General features: G+C 37.4%; 1 protein-coding gene across 1 annotated transcript; it reads right to left on the bottom strand.

Moving 5' to 3' along the window:
* Nucleotides 1-1,554: 1,554 nt before the first annotated feature.
* LOC134049145 (desmoglein-1-like) lies at nucleotides 1,555-22,578 on the bottom strand. Its single transcript, XM_062501367.1, has 16 exons — nucleotides 22,531-22,578; nucleotides 15,865-15,900; nucleotides 15,349-15,477; nucleotides 14,527-14,682; nucleotides 14,246-14,393; nucleotides 13,156-13,319; nucleotides 12,778-12,912; nucleotides 12,025-12,210; nucleotides 11,600-11,859; nucleotides 10,478-10,620; nucleotides 10,109-10,327; nucleotides 8,487-8,981; nucleotides 6,184-6,332; nucleotides 5,625-5,685; nucleotides 3,983-4,191; nucleotides 1,555-2,529 (listed from the first exon to the last, which is right to left on the bottom strand). Exons 1-16 carry the CDS (start codon nucleotides 22,576-22,578, stop codon nucleotides 1,555-1,557), a joined length of 3,513 nt encoding a protein of 1,170 aa, XP_062357351.1.
* Nucleotides 22,579-23,519: the final 941 nt, after the last annotated feature.

Raw genomic sequence — 23,519 nt, 5'->3', positions numbered from 1 at the left:
TAAAAAAACTTTTCTTGGTATCAGACTCAGAAACTGGTCATCCATTCCTTTTGAGGTAAGTTCGTCTGGATACGCAATTGAGTTTCTTTTCCATTTTACAGAGTGGGAGGTTCACAGACAATCCTTAAACTTTTCAGTAACCTATCTGTTGAAGCCAAAGAAGCAAAATTTGCAGGGAAACTACTGATTTGGTGGTCTAGCAAAAAAAGCTAGTCCCTCCCTATAACTATTTTATTTACACTGAAGCAATGTTGGGTATGCTGTGGTTACTATACATATGATACAGAAGTAAAATGAGATAAAAGATATATTTCAGCATTTTGTTCCTTCAGATCATATTCTACAACATGTTAAGGTACTATTAGAATAAGAGTCCAGTAGAACTGTTTTTGTGGGAAAATAAAAGCCAGATTTAATTAAGTTTATAGACTCATAAAGACTTTTCCAATTAATACATTCAAATAAACTTCCAAAATATCAATGCAAAATACATTGACATATGAAATAAAAATTCTCCCCATTGCTTATTAGCAAATTTATATTGCTTCCAAGTTTGTTTTTTTTTTCTTTTCAGGAAGGCTTCAGCTATCAGTGTGAGTAATACAATACTAGCTATTGCCTCCTCACATCACAAAGCTTCCAAGATTTTCTTTTCTTATCAGTATTTGAGATGAGAATTTGCACAGTATATTATAGCCCTCTTGATATAACCTGACACTGATTTAAATGGTAGTCATAGTTTGGCACAAAAATCTGACTAAGAGTTCCTGACTGTCACTGAAGTCCTTTTGGGTTTAAGCAAAGCTGTAATGGCAATGGAGAAAGGATGAAGCCAACATCTTGCTGGGTGACAGTGTCAAAGCGGCAGCAGCAGCTGCGACAAATCGCTCCTTGCCATGACAGGAACAGCATGGCAGGCTGTGTCAGGGTGTTTGTTTACTGAGAACTTCAGAAAGCAATGGAAGTGTATTATGTCTCTATAATTATTATTTATAACTATTGTTGGTGATGGGAGAAATGGTTGAAAGTGCCGTTTTGTACCGCTTCTTGAATTACATGCAGAGTAAAATGATGCATTTGAAAGTGCTTATTTAGTCTTGAGTTGACTAATTATTAATTACATTCTTTTCCTCTCTTGTCAGTGAGGGTCTATTAACCCAAATCTTATTGTGACAGATCACTCAGCTGCACAGTATTTTAACATGCTTTTGTATGACATTAATTCATGCTGGTACTGTGTGCATGCAAGGATCCCCTCTCACTGCTCCCCTCGGTCATCAGATAACTCTCCAAAAATACTAGTCTCTTTATACACTTGCAGTGCTAGGTGGAGAGAAAGAAATTTAAAGCTGACTTCTGTTTTCCCTTCACTGACAAAGTCCTGCATTTGAACTCAAAATGGGGCACCCGTCAGAGATCCTCACACAAGCAGGAATCCCTGAAATTTTAGCACTATTTCTTAGTTATAAATAATAACAATATTCTTGATGGGTGGCAGCTAATGAGTGTCGGTGCAAATGGCGATTTCAGCAGGAAGGGGTGCCAGCAGAGGCCTTACTGACTGGAGTACTGCATGGTGCTGTACTTTGTCACTCGCCTCCGGGAGGTGCCTGGAGATGCTGTGCCCATTCCCTGGCCAAGATGACAGTCAGCACTGAGCATCTGACCCGTGCTGCTCAGACCCCCCAGATTTGCTCCTCCTAGGCTTGTTCCTCCCAGGCTACTCATCCCAGACCCTGACACTACTCTCTCTGTGACCACCACGTTGTGGGCATTGGATAACTCTGAGGGAATATTTATTAGGCTGCCCGGCATGCCAGAGGCAGGCCTGAACACCCTTTCTGTCACTACCACATTGGACCCATCTACCAAATCAGGAATGCTCAGAGATGCCGGGAGTCGGGAGTTAGGCGCGATTACTCTTTCCGTGACGATAACGTTGGAGCCCTCTGTGAGATCGGGGATATCAAGCATGCCACGCAATTCAGAGGCAGATGCGGGCCCGACAACCCTCTCTGTCACAACGACGTTGGATGCACGCAGAGGGTCAACACAAAGAGAGGGGGAGCCGGAGGTGTAGGTTTCGGTCACCGTCATGTTGCCATGGAGCAAGGGATCCGGCATTGGCCTTGGGGGCTGTATGGTTGTCCCAGACGTGTAGGTGTTTTCAGTAACAACCGTTGTAGTGCCAACGGGGGGAGGCATGGGTGCATTTCCATTGACAACGATGGTGGTGCCAGGTGGCGGGAGGTTTAGATCACTTTCAGGGCTGGGGAAGGGAATGTTGACGACACCTGGCCAGGGTGGGTTGACATCAGGGAAAGGTTCAATCTCTTTGCCAAGACAGATCTCTGCTAGGGTCTTAAATTTTGGTCCTAAAGTATCCAAATATGTTTCATCTGTATCTTCTCCAATAAAGCTGCAGCAACCCACAGAGCCAACAGGAGTACCGACTCCTTCATGATCATAAATTAATAGGCAGTCATTTGCCGGCCGACCTTCATCTTCATCTGCATACACAAATGCTTTCTGTAGTTGGTAAAAAAAAAAAAAAAAAAGAAAACAAAAATTAATTAATTCACCATGAATACTCAAACCACAGTAGAGTTTCCCTAATGACAATAAGGCCAGATGACTTGAAAAATAGGACATCAACAGGACCGACTATACCACCAACATTTTTTAACCTTGAAATAAGCTTATTTAAATATTACCGTGTTTTATTCTTGTTTCTGCCAGCACATAGCATCTCAAATTTGGACTGTTGTCAATGGCTCTGTCTATGTGGCAAAAGGGACAGGCAAACAGGTACCTTCTTTGGGCAGCAGTATCTGAACAAGGTGGTAGGAAGAGGAGTGAAGCAGGGTGGCAAGGGGAACAATGAAGAGACCAGGAAAGAGGAAATGAGATGGAGGATTGTCCACAGTGGGGGAGACTTGATGAGTCCAGAGGGGAGCATTCATTTTGAGCAAGAAGGAAATCGCCAACTGTGGATGATGCTGGGGATCCTGGTGTGGTCATTGCAGAGAGATCAGGCAGGAATGGGGTATATTTAAAGTGAACGCAGAATGGGATTGGAAGAAACAGAAGAGGAGGCCTGGGAGGGAGAGTCAGAGAGTTTGGGGACTGAGATGGTCCAGGAGGATAACGAGAGTAGTATGTGGAGGCCTGTGGCTGGCAGACAATTGATACATAGGTGCTCCAGGCTAAGGCAGGAAGACTGCAGTCTGGGAGAAATTCATGCTCAGGATGTCAGGACTGCTCTGTTCTGTCCTCCACTGAACTTGGTTTAGATTTTGAAATATAGCAATCGTTATATCTTAATTGATATTTTGGTGACATGCAATTATAACTTTTATGCTTCATAGTTCATTCATATGAGTAAAAATATAGCCCATGAAACCATTAATCATGTAAATTCCATACAAATTTTAAAAATCCCTTATTTAAAGGCTAATTAAGGTGTTGTCAATTGAAAAACTGCATATCGGTGTCACTGGTCGTTCACAAGTCTTTTAGGGAGCAGAAATGACAATAGAAATAAGGAAGAATTGATGTTTAAAGTTCTTTAAGGATTAAAAGGATTTAATCAAACAAGCTGTGTGGGAAGTAGGAGTGAACAATTCCAAAATTTTTTTATATATTTATACACTGAGAAAGGTGGAAAATAAATAAATATTGTGGGTACTTAAGAAGTTGAAATCATTTAATTGCTTCCTATCCCTTCCTGCAGTGTGTCCATCAATTTTACAAAAAGGCTGTTGAACAATCCATCCACTATGGCAGCAGCTCAAAGACAGTACTACTAGTAGTGTTGTAACTTTTCCTACCAGTGTGGTCAGCTTTGCTCCTACAGCAATCTTGTATCATGGAAGTTTCAACTTGAGTAGAATTAACCTGGATTTCCACCATGTAACCTGGGAAGGGGAATCTAAGAGAAAGCATACTCACAGATGTAACTCAAAGAATAGCAACTAATTACCTCAGAGAAATAATTGTCTAGGAAGGCCATGTTCACTCCTCCTTCTCGATACTCTTTTATTGTTCCTCCAATTGAACCTTTTGCTTCCCCCGTTCCAGAAATTCCTCCAGCTGTTCCGTAGCCTGTACCAGTGCCATAGCCAACACCTGTAGTTTCTTCAACACCAGAAGCTACTCCTCCTCCTCCTCCATATGTGTTATTATATATGTCTGAAAACAGAAAAAGTTATTCTTCCTGTGCTCTGTGAAACTTTACACACAATTTGTCAGTTGTTTTTACAAATGCTATAATGACACTACTGAGTTTCTAAGGGTATTTTAGACCAATTTCAGTCACAGGTACATTCACAGGTACCAAACATTGAAACTGCAGTAATAAATACATATTAACAGACACCTAAGCTCTTAATTTTATTCCTGAGGCTAGGCAGCATGTGTACCTGTACTTTAGAAAATCAGTGGTTTATTCTGTTACTGGCTGGAAAGATTATTCTGTCTAGTGAATATATATGCTGTCGTGGATTTAGAAAATCAGATAACATTTGTCTATGCAAATACATTAACACATTGGTGTTAAAATGTTTTTCCTTACACACTTAGAAAATAAAGTGTTTTCTAAATCCTAGAAAATAAAGAGTTTTGTAACTACTTTCACATTTTCTAGTAGTGAGATTTTTTAGGGGGGAACAACAATGGATCATAATAACCACCAGTTTATAATGCAGAATGGAAATGGTCTTTAAAATAAGTTAGAACATAATACTTGCAGAATTTAATCTTCTCTGTATTTTTTAAAATATATGATTACATAGAAAATTTTCTTAATGATCAGCACATATTATAATAAAAGAATTGCATACAGTAGTCTTGACTATCATTACACTGGGAAACATAGGCTAAATTATATATTTCTTTCATTTTTATGAAACGAGAAATCTGAGAACATTAATATATAATAAATAGTCACCAGAGAAATTGTTTTGCAGAGTAATATTTCTTCCTGTCAGAAGCTAGTGAAAATGGATCTGTGCCAGTATCCTTCCTTCCTCTTCTGTGCTAAGGAACAGGGGAGAAGGAGAAAGTGGCACTGCACAGCTGGGCTTATTCTCTATGATCATTGAATTTCTGGAGGAACCTTATCTCAGAAGCATACATTTATTGTGTTATGTATTAGCTCATCTAGGTTAACACACAAATTGTCAGTAATTAACCAGTAATTAACTACTTGACATGCTTCCTTGTGGGAAGCAGGAAACTGGGAAGAACTGAAGATAGTACTGGAGTTACAAACGCAAATATCCTTAATCCAGCTAAAGACTGATTTCTGCTATAACTGGTGTCTTGAAAAGGCCCTCCATTCAGTAGCTGTGCTGATAAAGAAAAATTGCCTGGGATTTGAAAGCCTTGGCAGATATTTCAAAATAAGTGTAGTTTGCAGAAATTATTCTGCTCAAAAGTTCAAACCCTAGACGTTTTATTCCTACTGGAGGTCCTAGCAGCATGACTTTGACTATCTGCAGATGTGAGATTGGAAGGGTTAGGTTATAGCTGGGAAACCAAAGGAGTCCATGAATATGAAGGCATGAAGTTCTGAAAGACAGTTTTATGACAACATAACATAGAAGATTTAAGGATCTGCTTACCAGAAGGTTCACCAAAATCACCTCCTGCTGCAGTTGTTGGGGCAAGAATGTGCGAGACATCCTGGAAAACAACATTTTGACTCCTTGAATGATTACCTTGAAATTCCCATATGAACACCAAAACTTTTTTTTTTTTAATTATGTTAAGGAATTAGCAGTCTGAACTGTTAATGATAGTTATTATCACCATCTCTATTAACAAACAAAACAAAACAAAAAATAAGAGACAACAAGTTTGTCTCCTTGTCAACATGAACAATGATCAGTGAAGATGATTTGTGTTCCCTTCTCCTAAACTTTCACTGAAGAAGCTTGCTAGTTATGCTTCATCTGAAGGAACAATGGCAACAAACTCTTGTGCCAAACTAACTGGCCAGTGCTTAAAACACATAAAACTCACCAGTGAATGTTAACTCACCTTTCATATCTGCCTGGCAATTTTTGTTAATGCCAGACTCGTTTTAGATGACATGGTGTTACTATCACTTTCTACAGTCAAATGCAGCCTTTACTCTAAATATGAATTAATTCTGGTTTTAGAAACATGGGGTGTACTCACCCTGTCTTCAGGCTGTGCGCCTTCTATTCCCCATGGATGAATTGCCCCTTCTGTGCATTCAGGTACAGGTTCAAATCCAGTTCCAACTCCACCTGCAGCGCCAGGTCCACAGCCACAACAGTCACTCATTGACATCAAAATTGGAATCACTTAACAGGAAAGGAACAGGAAACAAGGAATTAGGACATCTCCTCCTCACAGGAATAGCTGCTCTCCCCAGAGGGCAGGTGCTCATGAACTTTTGAAAATAGGCCTTTAAAATGTTTCTAACCAAGCAGCCTGTAAATCTGGCTTTCAGAATCATTAGCTACTTATGGAGATGCCTGTATTTGGAAATTCAGAATAATTTGTACCTTTAGTTATAGCATAGCAACACAGGGGTGGGGCTGTTTCTCTAAATTTATGCTTATACACCTGGGAACAGACTTTGAACTATCTCAGTCAAACCAATATAAGTTGCATACATATGAAAATTAAACAAACAGAATCAGTGTTACTATGCATAGCATTCAGTGCTATTCTTTCCTGATATATAAGCATACATATTTCTCTTCAAGTATTGTAACTGAAAAGAAATACACACTAGTAATAATAGACATATGAGAATCAGTGGAGAATCCACCTGACTACAGCGATCTTTGGCTAAGGCTCCAGTTGCAATTTTCACATTACATATACATAATGCTGGATTTGTAAAAGCAGTAGGGACAAACCCCAAGCCCTAGCTTTGCCAAATGTTTACGTAGAGTGAGTCAGGTTTCCCAGAGTGCTGTATTATGCTTAGTTGTTTAAAGAACTCAGTGCTGGAAATTGCAGAATGCTTTTAACGGCCAGCATCAAAAGCACTGCTTATTTCAGAAAGGCAATGCCATATTAATTAATAGAATCATGGAATGACTTGGGTTGGAAGAGGTCTTAAATACCTTTTAGTTCCAACCCCTCTGCCATGGGCTGGGACACTTTCCACTTATCAGGTTGCTCAGAGACCCATCCAGCCCAGCCTTGAACACTTCCAGGGATCGGGCATCCACAACTTCTCTGGGCAGCATGTGCCTCTGTCTCATCACCCTTACACTAAAGAATTTCTTCCTAAACCTACCTTCTTTCAATTTAAATCCATTGCTCCTTGTCCTGTCACTACATGCCCTGGTAAAAAGTCCCTCTCCAGCTCTTTTGCAGGCCCTCTTTAGGCACTGGAAGGCTGCCCTGGTTACCTCAGAAGAGAAGAGAAGAAGGCTTTGGAGAATTCTCTTCTCCAGGCTGAACAGACCCAACTCTCTCAGCCTGTCTGCATAGGAGAGTTGCTCCAGCCCTCTGATTACTTGAACATCAAAGTAAAATGAAAAGGGGAAAGGACTATATAATGCACAAAGTGCTGCCTCATACAGCACAACTAAGGACGTATTTACTTCAGACTATGAGGGGAGATTTCCAAAGGCAGAAAGACAGTCCAGTCTGTCCTTTAAGATGGTTTATCTTACAAGACTACAATTTGAACAGCCTTTTGAAGCTTCAAAATTTTATGTTTGTTGATTCCTACTAAACAAAGATCAAAACCTGAACCAAACCCTCATCTTCAAAAAATCAAGGGGAAAAAAAAAAAAATCAATTTCCTCAGGTTTTGTAGTCGGTGTTCCTGCAATGGGAAATTTTAGATGTTGATTACTTGATGCCCAGGCCACGAAAGAAGGTTGATCACTTATGATTGTGGTAGTTTGAGAAATAATTGCTTGTATAAATTCTAATTTGAATCCGTGAAGGTCATAATTCTTCATGAATGCTAGGACAAATGAATTAATGTCCTGTTTTGATGCTGTTATTATAAATGCTACTTGTTTTTTATTAGATGTGATGGTTGGAAGAGTAGCCAAAAGTTTCAAAATCTATGGTTTATTGTTCTACTACTGAAATCTAGCTTTTAGTTCAAAGGAATCTTGTTCTTTAGAACCTTTCATACCCAACTTAATTGGAGCTTATACTTGCCCATTTCTTCTAGTAATGTAATGGAAGTACAAATTACAAAGTGTAAGTGACAGGACAGCTCTGTCTAAGAATTGCATAGCAACTCTTAGAAAGGAAATGCTTAATTTTGAATGAAAAATATATGTATGTATGTATAACATAAAATTTATGGAAATTCTTTTCGTTTAAAAGACAATTTTTTTTCTCTGTCAAATGGCCAATAGAAGCCTATGGATTAACAACCAACTGAAAAAGTAACCTTATTTTAGAAGAATTAAAAAATGAACTATTTACATTATTCAGAAAAAATGCTAAAATTGTTTTTGTAATTTTATACTTACAAACAAATATTAATCCACCGAGAAACATCAGGCCAATGGCAGCACCACTAAGTGTGGTGTTTGATTCGTATTGTCTGCCATAATTTTCATTTCCATAACCATCATCAGTCGAGGCAGTATATCCTTCCTCACCTCCGTCGTAGCCATCAGTATAACCCTGCCAGTCTGTGTGGTCCTCAAAATCTCCTCCTCCAGGTCTAGTCTGGCCATAGTCACCACCACCGTCTTCCCGGCCTCCTCCACCAGTACCGCCACCACCACCACCAGTAGTGCCACCACCAGTGCCACCACCAGTGCCACCACCAGAGCCACCACCACCGATGATAATTATTCTCGTGGCCCCACTGGTGCAGTAATTCCGACTATCACACTGGCAGGCTTGCACAGGAATTATGTGTGGTCTAGCACAGCGCCGGCCTTGGCTATCTCTTACAACGACATAGATCCTATAAAGGTAAAAGTCTATGTTCTGTCCCACTAGTTCTGCAGAAGAATCTTGGAGGGGAAAAAAAAAAGAGAAAAATATTTGGATGAAGGTATTGACTATAAGTGTTCTACAAATCTATACTACTTGTGTATTACATTCATAGAACAGAATAAAACAAAGTTTTCCCTTTTTAAGCACCTCAATTACTTATGCATCTACATACAGTACTTACTCAAAGCTGAAACATGTAATACTCATCTATGCCTATTCTTTTTCTTGTAAAACCTGAGCCAAATTAGTCTAATCATCACTTCTCAACTTGAGAGATACAGATGGGAAAATGAAAATTTTCATTTCCACTGCTGCTTCTCCTGAATTTTATCCTCACAATGGTAAAGACAAAAGCTGAAAGTTTTATGCATTTCTTTTTCCTATCTCAAGGAATTCATAGATGTTTATTAAAAAGTTTTTCAGTAGGTTTAAACATTTAAAATTACATATTTGCAATTGTTTAGGACAAGTAGAAAACTCAAGAATACTTGCAATTTGGATGCTTGCCATTTAATGTAGTCTTGTAGGTATACAGTGAGTTATGCAAATTCTGTCATATAGTAATGTGTGGGATTTGATTAATTCATTATTTTGTCATGTCGTATTGAAGGAAACTGGCAAAGCTCCACTGGGCACTGACTAAAACAATTTTCATTAAAATACAAGTAGGTATGACTGGTACAATAAATTTAAAAAGTTGTAATCCTAATTTGCCATTTTCATATGCCTCTCATAAAAGAAAAGCTCTGTTAACTATATACATAATGGCTAGGATTTTTTAGATAACACAGAAATGAAAAAGTATCAAATTACTACTTTTTATTTACTTCATGATATTTAGAACACTAAAGGCTCTTGTCACATTTATACTCAAAGCACAGTTTTGCTGCTCTATTTTTATCAAATATTTACAGTTTCCTTTAAAATGTAACACATGTAATAACTCTGATTTTAATATTCTAGTATACATATATATGTATGCATATATTCAAATTTGGAGTAATTTCTTAGATTATATTTAACTGACATTTGAATAGATTATAATGAGTGTTTTGTTTGTTAATAAAATAACATCCTAATCAGTTATCTTAGACAAGAGCTTATTACTATGATTTATTCTGTTATAAAATGTAGGTTAATTTACCATTTATTCGTCTGATAATCCATGTAGTCTGAGGTTCACCATGTATGCTGAATGTAAAGGGGGTAGCATAGAGATCACCATCCCTATGCTTTGCTGAGATAATCACCGATGGGGAATGCATACATACTTTCCTCATTTCAGTATTAATACTTGGGCAATTGGCATTGATGCCATCTATTGAAAGTACAATGGTGCCAGTAGCAGTATATCGAGGAACCCCTGTAAAAAGAAGGTATTGGTGGTCAGGAGGGAATATTGATACCATAAATAATGCAGTTAGGATTGGAAAACTAGAAACAAGAAATAAAAAATTGAGAGAAATCTGTAACAGAAGGAGTTTATTTTGGAAAACTGAATCTCTTTTCTTACCTCTGGTGATAGCCAGAACCTCTGCTTGGTACTGCCCATTGACTACGTAGACTGAATCCCGGCTAATAACTTTGTTCAGTGTGATTTCACCAGTGTTTTGATTGATTCTGAACCAGGCAGCTGGATCACGTCCTATACTATATCTGTGTTTGGTGAAGTAAAAATATTCAGTGTTATGTTATGAATATATGTATTGCATATTTATTTTGCAGACAAAATTTGGCACTTTGGAGCAGTTTTCTTTAGGCTATGCTAGATCCTATTGCATTTCACCAAGTTCAAGCATAAATCCATGTAGACTCCGAAAGATGTAGACCAGAAAAGTAATTACGAATAAAGCAAATGCATAGAAGATTTAATTTTAAAAGTGGCATCAAAGTCTAAAAGTAAAATTTTTTTGGATCCTGTAAACCTTTACTAGAACCTTTGTTAATATCAGTGGTTAGATCCACAGCTCGTTATAAACATCTACAGTTGTATTTGCTGACACATTTGTGTTTAAGAAAATGTTTTTCAAATATTTGTACATAGGCTGTATTTATTTCTACATGCACTTAAAAGCAGATTATGGTCTCAGTCACTATCATTAATTTCAAGAGAAATAAGTGTAATTTTTTTTTTACAAGAGAGTGAGCTAGTAGGGACCTCTTCTATTCTGATTGGATAATACTGACAATTATTTGGATTTTCTGTCTGCTTTTATTGAGATGCTAACTAATTCCCTCCTTGTAGCAAATGTTTCAAGAAAAAACATTCTTAGGCTGAGTTAAAAAACAAACCCTATTCTATTCTATTCTATTCTATTCTATTCTATTCTATTCTAGTTACAGCCTGCCAGAAAAATGATATTTTCTTTGTCTTGTGCATAAGGCTAAGAAAAGTAGTCAGGAAAGAAAAGCAATTATAGCACAAAAATGGGTGATATACTATTCTATAACAATACAGAATATAATACTATATAATAAATTATACTATACTATACAATACTATTCTATTGCTATTTTTCTATTGCTAATCAATAAACATTATTTTTTAAAGTGTCCTTTAAATTATATATTCCTCATCCCATTGAAATCTCAAAAGAATTATTCCATCCAGGGAGTTAAGCACAGCAGAGCTTACACAACATTTGATGCAATAGTTCTAGTGTCCTCATCCATGGCTGTGTATGTTCCTACAACATAATTCACTCGTGCACCTTCTGCCAGGGAAAACACAACTGAAGATGGATGAAATCTTGGTGGTTCAATCAAATTTTTTACTTCTACTGTGAGAGGTGTTCCAAATATTTGGTACTCATGTGCAACAGAGTGGTGGAAGGCAGCTACATTCCTGACGCCAATCATCAGTGAGTGAGTTCGGATATGTTCAAAATCCAGTTCCTAAAAGGTAAACCAAAGAGAATGAGATAATGCATAAAATCTCCTTTATATTTTAAAAACATTTTTTATTTTAAATGGTAGAGTGACAGTGGTTTTACTGCCTAATTCTGTTAACAATTAATTAAAATTTTAAGTCAAGAGCTGAATCAAAGTACTTATCCATACCTTAATTACTCTAAGAATTCCTTGATTTGTAGCTCGATCTGTAACAATTTCAAAACAGTTATCTTCATTACCGGTTATAAAGAAAAACTCTGCTAACCAATTGTCTGTAAACTCTTCATCAGCATCCAGAGCTTGTATTCGTAGCAGTTCTGAACTGAGTGAATTTTCTGAAATACTTGCTGAAAACTGAAATGACAGATAAATACCTATTAGCAAACATTTATATATATTTGTGTACATATATATGAGGAAAACACAGCTGTCTGCAGAGATTCTTTTGAAGGATGTTCTGAGCACAGTCCTTGCCAATTTAATAAAAAAATGTGTTCTGGGCAAATTGTGATTATGGTTACAGATTTGTAAATCTGTATCACCTCCAAGGTTTGCAGAGGCATGTTAAAGGATTTATGCTTTCCACGAGAAACAATCTTTCAAGGATTGGGTTATTCCACATAATCTGGCCATATTGCAGGGATCTGGGCACTTGAATGACAGGACTTCTCTGAATACATGGAAGTCAGTCCTGACAGTGTCAGGATTGACATCTCTGAATACAAAAGTAATCTAAGTGTATGTTACCAGAATTGTTGCACAACCGATGGATTGTATTTTGAGCACGCTTCAAGGGAACAACCCTGTAAATCCCATGGAACATGCAAAAGTTCTCTATGGGTTAGTAAGGGCTCTGTTATCAGCGGGGCTTTTAAACAGGGTTTTAAATCAGTGTTGCTGCTTTTGTTATTTGACACTTACAGAGCTCTGAGCAAGAGTTGGAAAGTTGTCATTAACATCAATAACTTTCACGTTACAGCTACAAAGGGATGATATTCCATCTGCAGCCCCATCCCGGTCTGATGCCTTCACAACCAGAGTGTAACTACTATGTTGCTGTCACAAAAAGAGAAGTGAGTATGTTAGACCATCTGTGCATCTTCTAAATGACTCATGCTTGCTACTATTTCCTAATGCAGGAATTCTACTTAGACATTTTTTTGTGACACATCAAAAACATGCATTTCTCCATTAATATTTGCAAAAACCACAACCTTTCTCTCTCTCTCTCTTATATTTTTCTTGCTCTCAAATACACTACAACATCATGTTATTTAGCTTTGGAAGGGGAAATGTTACCTCTCTGTCAAGGTAATTTGCAAGATGGAGTTCTCCTGTGTATTTATTCATAATGAACATGGGTGGACCAGAAGGTTCCTGACTCTCTATTTTGAAGGCAATTTTAGAATTCAAATGGTTAGGTTCATCTGCATCCGTTGCAATGATTTTCATCACCAGTGTGTCTAAAAATAAATAATAATAATAACAATAATTTTAAAACCCCATAAAATAAACAAACAAACAAACATCAAAACAAAAAAAAAAAGTAAAATCTCGAGTTCCTGAAAACAACTCACCAAGACAGTGCTAAAATGGTGTATGAAAATTATAGAAGGTTATCTATTCCTTGACATTTACAAAGAAAACAAAAACTTTAGTTTTGTTGTACTGATTCTAATAATGTTAATTACTTTAAATGAATTAAAAATCAAGGTCAGAGTGAATAATGCAGTTCACTGAACTTCTTTTAATCACCATAGGGAATATGCAAATACAGTAAGTACTGAGCTTGTAGAGATTACTATAAGAAATCACAGCTTTAAATGAGAATTTCTAGAAAGAAGAAAATGAGTGCTAGGCACCATTGCCTCAGCGCTATTTGCATGTCCAATGTTGACTGCTGCACTTTTGGTGAAAAAAAAATTAATGGTTTAAGTATGGAATTATTTAGTAATGTTCTGTTGCAAGTGAAAATACACAGGCTAGAAGTACAAATATTTGAAAGAGAAAAATGGGGGAAAATGTGTTTTACATACCCTCAAAGGAAGTAAGTGTAATGATGTTTTTATTCTAATGAGAAGGAATGGAATTATTTATTTTACATATTCACATCTGAAAGAATTTGCATGATGGCATGGTTAGAAACTGGAACATTCAGCACTCATGTGTGGGAGGAAAGGGAGAAGGAAACATTGCTGTTTAATTTACAGCAATTAGCCCAGGCCCTGGCTCAAATAGCACTTGGAGAAGCATCTGCTGCTCCCTCTTCTACAGTGGCCCTGACCAATGTGTCATTGCCTAAGAAAAGCAGAAGGAGCACCCCAGGTTTGTATTAACTGTATTCTATGAACTTTACTAGTACTGTAAAAGGCATAGCATAGTTACTTACTGTCCATGCTGCTCTCTTCAACAGATCCTGTAAATACAGTTTGTGCAAATACAGGAGGGTTATCATTTATATCCAGGACTCTGACTCGAAGTTCAAGAGGCGGTTCCAAATCTACACCGGTCACTGAGTGCTTAGCAAAGCAACGTATCTAAATAAAGAGATTTACTAGTTTTAAAACCAAAAGTTAAATAAGCAAAGTAGCAATCTGAAACGAATGCATTTGTTGTCTGCCCCACCCTGGATCCATCATTATAAAGGTAAAGAAAAAGGGGAGTACTTACAACAAATACTGGTGTTACTTCCCTATCCACTATTGATGTTATATTAATTTCTCCTGTTCTTGGGTTAACAACAAATATTCCATAGGGTGCACGATCAATTCCAACTCCAGAGATGCTGTATGTGATTGGATTGTCTTCTTCACAATCAGATCGGATCTACAGTAACAGATAAAAATAATTTATGCCAGTTTACCTACATGTTTTTTTCTTCTACTCTTAGTTCCTGTAAAAAATTCTATATAACTTCAGTTTCTCAACCACTTATTACAAGGTAGAGATGACAGAATCAATGGAAGGCTCTTCTACAAAGCATCAACCTAGACATCCATCTCCTCTTAAGGGTTTGATAGGCTTTTTAGTTCTCTTGAATCTGTCAGGGAAGTGGAAAGAGAAGCCTCCAAGGGTATCACACCGTGGCTGGGCCTCAGTAAGGGTGTGGTCACAGTGAGAGAACAGGAAGGTATTTATTTTTTTCTGCTTCCTGCAAGTCATATGCAATCTTTAACTTCTGCTTAGAGGTTTCTTGGGATAAGAGAGAGAGAAGAGAAATGTCATGATCTAGAGCAAAAACACTGGTTGGAGCTGCCTGGGAAGTAGACTCATGGCAATGTTCTCGGAAGCCTCTGGTCACTCCTCAGCAGCCATATGGATTCACCTTATGAGACTGTTTCAGCAAAGCTGGGAATATTGCATCATCTTTATTCCACATTCCTTGCTTTTTCTACTCTAAGCATTGGAACTTTTAAATCTCTCTACTTTTATCAGCCTGTCATTGGCAAAACTTCCTTGTCAGTGAATACTTGTGTTTGTCTTTCTACTTACTCTGGCAATTGGATTCCTCTTGGAATTATCTTCTCCTTCTCTACAAGCTGCAGCAAATTTGATCCATTCACGTTTTTGTCTTCTAAAGGTTTTCCATCTTGCTGTTCCATTTTCAGCCCATTCTTTTACCTTTGACAGAGAATTCCAGTATCATATGACCTCAATCCACTTTAAAGAAATTCAGACAATTATAATTTCCAACAACAAGGAGAAAAGAGATTTCTGTATACCATGTGTTTTTTTTACCATATGCTTTTTTACATGTCTGTGAGTCCCAAACTCTATGACTGTACATGTTCATTTTAAAATGACTCATTTGTATGAGATACTCATTTAGATTTAGGTGAATTTCTCTTGAGAGGGTGGGCAGGTTATTACCTGCAGCTGTTTAATATTTAAGTATGTTTTCAATCTTCAGGTTCAGAAGTGTCTTAGTCGAGTATTTTCCACATGGTTTGTTAATTTTGTTACATTTAGTTTAATCAGAAAAACAGTTTCTAAGGAGATATGTATTACCTCTACATGAAATCCTGTGCTGAAATCCAAGAGTACCTGCAAGAACAATAAAAAAATTGTCATATAAAAATGCAAGGCAAAGTGCAGCAAGCAAAACTCTCATGCAAGACATTGCTATACTGCAGGCCTGGAGCATTGTTTTTTTCCAAGCCTATTGCAGTGGTTTATCTAGCTGCAAGATTTCCACAAACGAGTTTGTGAAATTCATTTTTTTCTATATCCAGAACCTAAATTCCTTGACAGTTAAAACCTTCAAAATCCATTCTGTCTTTCAAGACAGAACTTTGAGTTTGAATGGATATGCCAGAGCAATTTTCAAGCTGTACCGTCATCAAAAGAAAGCTTTCACATAGATTTTTAACACGTCAGCTGAAGAGAGAAGTGATTGAAAGAGTTGTTACCAAACACTCTGGGAAACTGAAGAAGTATTTATCCTAAATAATTTATTATTTTTTCATTATGTTTTTTCCTACTTACAAAGTCAAGAGTAAACCTGGATACTTAATTATGTAATTTAACCAAAAAAAGAATGAACACGGTTTTTTGGAACTTCCCAGTGAGATTAAAGAGATTCAATGTAAGATGGAAACCCACCTGCAGGTTTCAGGCAAATTTCCCTGGAGTGCAGTGGATTTTGATTTGAGACTCAAATATGCAACTAATTTTGAGTAAATAAATGTAGCAGGATCAGATGCAGTATGCAATTACTTTAAAACTAAAATTTAATTGAGAGAAGCCTCAGTTTCTTGATTAGCACAATTTAAAATAAGGTATAGTTTAATTAATTTTATTCCTAAATAGGGCGTGAAAAGAACCTCGCTTGGTGAATGTATCTTCTTTAGAGCACCTCTTTCAGGTCTAGGAACTGTTTTTGCTCTCTTCGGACAATAAAGGGTAAAGAATGTGGGATTTGGAGGACTGGATGCTTGTTTCATTCATCATTGGATGAAACAAAATAAGCAGGTGACTCAAAAATTATTGCAGTTTTTCTCTTTTCTCAACAAATGTTAACAGCTGCAGTTATGAGTATTTCACTTCCTTATAATTTCCCATAGCTTTTTATTTTGGTTTGGTTTGTTTGTTTTTTGTCTGATATATCTGTAGGGTTTTATTTCAGCTATACTTCGATAAAATCTGTGATAATCTTTTATCCTATCATTACATCATGGGACTTTTCCTCACTTCAAATTTATTGCATTGTGCTGGCAAGACTGGAACACGGACACAAAATTTTTTCCACTTACTTCATGTTAAGACAACTTCTTACATGAAACAGATTAATGAACAGCAGTTTCACCCTCCTTCCTCTCTCTCTCTCTTTTCCCCATTTGTCTTTATGCTGCAAGGATTCACCATCTGTCATTTGCAAAACAGTGTTTCCAACGATCTGGTTTTACCCAAAACATTCCCTGAGACCTTGGTCTATAATAAATGCCTTAGTCTGCTTCTCAGTGAAGGAGTTTAGACTGTGGATCTGCCCATTTGATGTGCATATATAGCTTGACTTTTTTTTTGACTATTCACAGAGAGGATTTTTGACTTGTTCGTTTGAGCCAGCTATTGACAAAAATGGTTAAGAAAAGTATTCTGTGGGAGAATCACTACAATATGTTCATGTTGTGCTAAAAGCATCAATATACATCTTTTAACTTATGTTGAATGTAAGACTGTTTAAATCTTCAGTTTCATAATAGTATTCAAATTCACATGCAGCTGTTCTGTTCCTCATCTCAGAGAAGGGACAATATCAGATTCATGTGAATGGCAGGGTTTGTTCACCCCATTGGGAGTTCAGTCCTGTTCTTTTATAATCCCCCTTGGATCCCAGGGGAACATGGAAGAGTCAAAGGGGCAGACTACACCCTCATGAGAGAACCTGAGTGATGAGGTCCACCAGAAATAACACTAATTGAGTCTCTTATCAGTCTATCCCACCTCCTTTGGTGATCACAATGAAATCCTCTCCACCCTTAGGCTGAAATCCCTTCTGGAATGAAAACAATTGTCTTGACCTGGCAAAGTATGGGTATGCACCTCCCAGTGCAATGTTAGTGAATCTTGTCTGCTGTCTGCATCCTGTGGCCTATCCTATTACTTAACAGTGAGACTAATACCTCACACCCAGCCACATCACTCTCATATTCTGAAAAATGATTCTGAGTTTTTCTGAAATAAGAATTATACCTGTAAAGAATTCTATTACTTAAGGATATGGATATTCATAAACCTCCTGATTCCAGTACAGGGGAAAATACATATTTTACGCTGGAGCCTCATCCTTTGTTTTTGATCACCAGTGATGGGACCATCAGGGATTTGTCCGTTGGTGATGGTGGGGATTGTAAATTTAGGTCCTGTATTTTCACACGTGTCCTGTGAGAGCTAAGGAAAACCCCATTTTGCTACTTGCTGGTAACAGAAGATCTTGAATTCAGAGTCCTTAGTACAGTTCATGTTATTATTTGAAAAGGCTGATCTGAGGTTCTTGGTGGCAGTGTTTGCTATGTCTCTCAGTATATGCCTGTGGTATAGAAAGGAGGGCAGGCAGACACCAGACAAAAATGTCTAGTTCACCTGATAAACCTGAACAATTTTGAAATTACATTTGTTCTACTTGATACAGGGATAGAGGCTCCTCCACCTCCCCAAATAATACCTTTTGGTTTTCCACTGTCACCAGCAGTTGGAAGTCTTCCTCTAACCCAGTTGTCTATTTTTAATATTTATCTGGGATGCGAACTTTTTTTTTCCTACTGCTATTTCCAGCTGATAAGTTCTGTCTGCTAGCAGCTAACCCAAGCAATTTTCTAGGCAGTTAAAAAAATTCCCTTCTAAACCCATATCCAAGTACAATACTTTCCATAGACACAGGGATAAACAACAATTAAAGCAATAGGAGCCACTGGAATGTATGGGATGCATCCTGAGGACCTTGGGGTAGGCAAGCTGGTCAGAATGATGCCAAGATTTGCTGCCCTGTTAGTCTCTGAGAGACTGAAAAAAAGAAAGCTGCAGAGAATCTAGAGGCTAGTTGCACAAGCTGATTCTGTTTTGGGTTGGGAGATGTGCAGGCAGGAAACAAGTTTATGGTTTACATTATTTGCACAGCTTTCAGTTCCATCTGAAAGCTTGTCTTTCATTGTAATGATACCTGGACCCTGTGTCCAAAACGACACCTTAGAGACACACTGGCATTATTCTGGATTTATTCTGATGTGACTGGGGACAGAATTAGGCCCATAGGATGTGTACTGTTCTTTTCACACTCAAAGCAATTTCCAAACAAGAATTAACAAATCATTAATTGAATACCAAGCAATATCATATGTAATTGGAATCCTCCCTCCTCCACCTACTCAAATCTAAATGACTGAACACACCTTTAACATCTTCCCAGCATTATTCATATGGGATCTGCTTCTCTCTCTTTGAAGTCAACAGTGGCATTGTTGTTAGCCTGGATGGGAGGAGTGCTGAGAACTCACACGTATTGTGTCAGTCATCAGGCTGCCCTGGTAGCTCTGGTACTGTCAGCGTTTTGGGACTTTTACGTCTTTCTTACTCATCCAAAGCCCTGACTCAAAAAGGGTTGCAATAATGAGCCCTTCCCCTTTATTCATTCTGCATCTCTTCAAAAAAACAATACATCAGTGCGTATGAAATAACGAGAAACAGAGTTCAAATATAAGACAAATCCTCATATTTAGAAAAAATACCATTTGATCATTTTAATTGAAACATGATTTTCTTTTTCTATACTTCACCTTTTCATATGTCACTTACGAATTTACTTCATCCAATTTAAAGGGAAAGATTTTCTGGATTATTTTTCTGGCATTTTGTCTTCTAGTTCAGAGGAGGACAGGTGTTTCCTATGTTAACAATATTTTGAATTGCACCCAGTGTGGAGAATCCATTACTGTTTCAACAATTGTGACAGGAATAATTGAGGAATTATGACAAGACTCATATCAGGCTGAAGAATATACTTTGAAATTTTATTTATTTTAAAATAAGTTTACTCAAACAACTGACCACTTTGGAAAGTTTCCACTAAGGTTGTTTCTGTTCTGCTATTGTATCTTCTATTGTATGCAGATACAATGCATTTCCATAAAGTAACTGTGCTTAACCTTCAGAAAAATGAACAGAAAAGTAATTTCAATATAGGGTGTATGCCATTATCATAAAAATTTGAGTTTTTCGAATTAGTCATGCTAAGTGCCCTCAATAAATCTCCTCAATAAAACCTGAATTCTGATATGACTTAGAGTGTTCTGGCTGCAAATGCATGCTTGCTTAATGGCCATTTTACTTAGGAATGTAAAACTGCAGGCTTAAGTACCTAATCTTAGGTGATAATTCCTGAATGTGGAATTGTTTTAGTTTCTATTTCTACAACAAAATTATTTGGCAGAAGAACCTGCAGGTTCCTGATTCATTCCTGGCAGATTTTTAATATGAATATACAAGAGAGGATTTAGCTCCTGACTATTTTTACATGCAATCAAGTTATGAGTAGGACATGGAACCATAGCCTAACAACTGGGGGAAAAAATAACTCTAGATAACACATGGGAAAATGTATCCAGACAAAAGTGCATAAGAGATGTGGTGAATTTAAAATTATTGGCTGTCACATGATAGCTGGCAGGAGAAGAGTCATACTTGATCAAACAGGTTATTTCCATAAAACGTGTCTGTGCTAGTATCACAAACTGAACTCCCTTACTCATGAGAATAATGTCTTTGAAGTCACATGAGCAAGGGTTGCAGAATCAGTCCCACCAATGGTGAAATCCATAGAGAAAATTATTTGTTTCAGGGCTGGTAAGTTTCCTTTTTTTTTTTTTGAAAATGCGGTATTGTACTAAAATATGTATAACTTCATAGTAATTTCATTTGATGCAACTTATTCACAACGTACTAACCAGACTCACCATTCAGACAGGTGATTTTCATGAAAGATTAGTTTAGCTGAAAGCCAAAATTTTTTCTCAGAATACACTAAAACTGGATGCATGGATTTATAATCTATTTGATCTCGGCAGTTTGTTTGACACATTTCTATAAAGCACTGAAAGATGCTATTAAGACGTACAGGCCATCATGAACATTGCTGGGTAGAAGAATGCATAACAAGAACAAAGGCTTCCTCTGAGTAGTAAAAGTTCAACTATTTGATAGTCATCAAAACACACTGAAATTTTTCAGATTCGCCATTCTTTTCTGACCCAACACCTATTCTCCATCACTCACAATTGTAACAACAACATACTGAAAGAATGAAAATAGCTCCAGAGTTGCTGAGAAAAGTAAAGCAGCAAAATGTGTTTTGAATGGACAGGTCTTAGACATAAAACAGTCAAGCTTTTTGAATTTCAACACACTGGGAGTTTGCATCACCAGGTAACAGAGTGAAATGAATAGTCACTAGTGCTTCATGAAAATCCAGAAGTGTTAGTGTGATGTGCAACAGGCCAGTCTCAGACACCTCTCTGCTGCCTTGAACAAGCAGAAACTTATCCAAACCATATCTTGCTTTTGCCAAGTTTTGCTCTTGTTTGCTTGGCAGCTGCTCTGTGTTCATTAGTTCTGCTTTACTGATTGCAGAGCTGTCACCTAAAATTAATGGACTGTATTTTCATAATGGTTTTAGGATTTCTTAATCTATAACAAACTTTTTCTTAGACTATAGCATTTCAAGAAAAGTCAGTAATAAGAAATTAACAAACTTTTATGCATACTAATACACTGTAAAATGTAAAAGTACATGAACACCACAGGACATAACTATATTAGAAATCCTTCTCTTCTCAATCTCCAGGCCCTTAAACCTCTACCAAATTTCAAGAGGTCAGCATTGATGAGTAAAATTAATCCACAAAAAAATCAGATTGCAGGAGCAGTAGGGCACCCATAGCCCTTTTAAGTCCCTTCTGGGTAATTGCCATGTCTTGATGAACACACTGAACAACTATGCCGCTTGACCATAGCCACAACTTTCCTTTTACAGTGAGAAAAACAAACCCAAAGAGCAACACTTTCATCAATTGCTCAGCACATGGCAGCTCCGACACTAGTGCGCAACAACACAGGAATCCTTTGCGATGTGAAATAATAGGCCAGATCTTGATTTTTACTTAAATGAGATCACTAAATTTTTTCTCTCTTGAATATAGTTGTAGGATTTGGTTGCTCTGAAGCAATCTTGCTAATCATTTTAGAAAAAAGAGATTTGAATTTTTTAGAGAAAGGTATTTCCTCAACTGATAAAAAAGTAAAGACATAGAATGAAATCATATCCAACCATTCAAATTTTTATAACTATAAGCATTTTATTAGCAACTGTGACCTTTAAACAACAGCTACATAAAACATTTGCCTGAGAAATCATGCAGTAAACATAGATAGTTGCATCTTGAACATCAACAGATCGCCAAAAGTCTAAAAAGAAACATTGGTCAGTATATAGTGAAAAGCTAATTTAATTCTATAGAATGCACACAAGTGCTGTTTAAAATAAGCAGAGCTTTGGTTTTTATGGTAAATTTCACAAGATATTTTTGGGGAATAGTTTACATTGTAAAACGTAATGGTCTGTTGAGGAAGATGTAACTGGCGTAGTGGCAGAGTTTACAAATATTGTTTTAAAATCCAACTTACCAACAAAAGGAACAGAAAAGCAGCCGTTCGGTGAGGGAGCCAATCCATGGCATCTGACTTCTCAGAAACAAGTCCAACTGAGTTATGGTTACAAGCCTGTTCCTGTTCCCCTCCCCCCCCCCAGCTCTGGCGACTATTTAAAAAGACACTCCGTATATGTCCTTATACTCAGCCCTTCAAGGTGTCTCTGCCTCCCTCTGAGGGAAGAACTGAAGATGCTGTATAACAGAGTGTCTTTCCCCACCCCAAAATCCTGGGCTGGTCTCACCTGAAACGCTTGACAACATCATTATTGCTTGCAGGTAAAAGCTAAGAGACACACCTTAATTCTTACTGCACTGAAACCCTTTGTCGGATACCAAAAGCTACGTTTTAAAAACAGAAGGCAAGCTTTGCTGAGAAGATACCGAGTGATTTATAAATTACTCACAACATAAAGAATCTTTAAAATGGTAACTTATCATTGCTTTGAATGCAACTTCCAGTTTTCTCTTTGCACCCTGCATAATAGAACTTAATGAATATTACCATAAAGAATACGGACTTTAAGAAATTATTCATTTAAATTAGAAGTTCATTTGCTTATTTCCAGGCACAAAAGAGTGAGTTTCGTGCACACTGTTCACAGAAGTGAAGCACTCAGAACAGAACTGGGCTGTCACTAAAGAGGCATCATATTAATTTTGGGGAAAAAATAGTGTTTTATTCGTGAAGCTACAATATCTGAAGCAGAGGAAGATAATTTTCTGCCTTTACCAACTGCAAAGCCTCCTCATGCCATACCTTTCCCTTCCAATGGGCTGTGCTCTGGCTGACACACTAGAGAGGGAGAGTGTTAGAGAAACTGGAGAGCTGCTCAAACAGGTAGTGGAGGGGAGAGAGGGGATGTGCTGCACAGCTCTCTTCTGGCCTCGTTTTTGATGGCAGGAGCACAGCTGTGTGGGGGACAAAGAAATCAAGGAGAATTCCCCACTTTGCTGTCTGTTCTG

This window comes from Cinclus cinclus, chromosome 1 (assembly GCF_963662255.1).
Source record: "Cinclus cinclus chromosome 1, bCinCin1.1, whole genome shotgun sequence".
In the NCBI taxonomy this organism is placed as follows: Eukaryota; Metazoa; Chordata; class Aves; order Passeriformes; family Cinclidae; genus Cinclus; species Cinclus cinclus.
Note: the sequence above shows the minus strand (reverse complement) of the source record. Positions and strands in the feature narration are given on the sequence as shown.

Coding starts and splice junctions, on each gene's coding strand:
- LOC134049145 (XM_062501367.1), bottom strand. CDS start 22,578: ATGGATTGGCTCCCTCACCGAACGGCTGCTTTTCTGTTCCTTTTGTTG. Junction 13,320..14,245: donor TGAAGAGAGCAGCATGGACA/GTAAGTAACTAT, acceptor ATTTATTTTTAG/ACACACTGGTGATGAAAATC. Junction 8,982..10,108: donor GATTATCAGACGAATAAATG/GTAAATTAACCT, acceptor TTCCCCTCCAAG/ATTCTTCTGCAGAACTAGTG.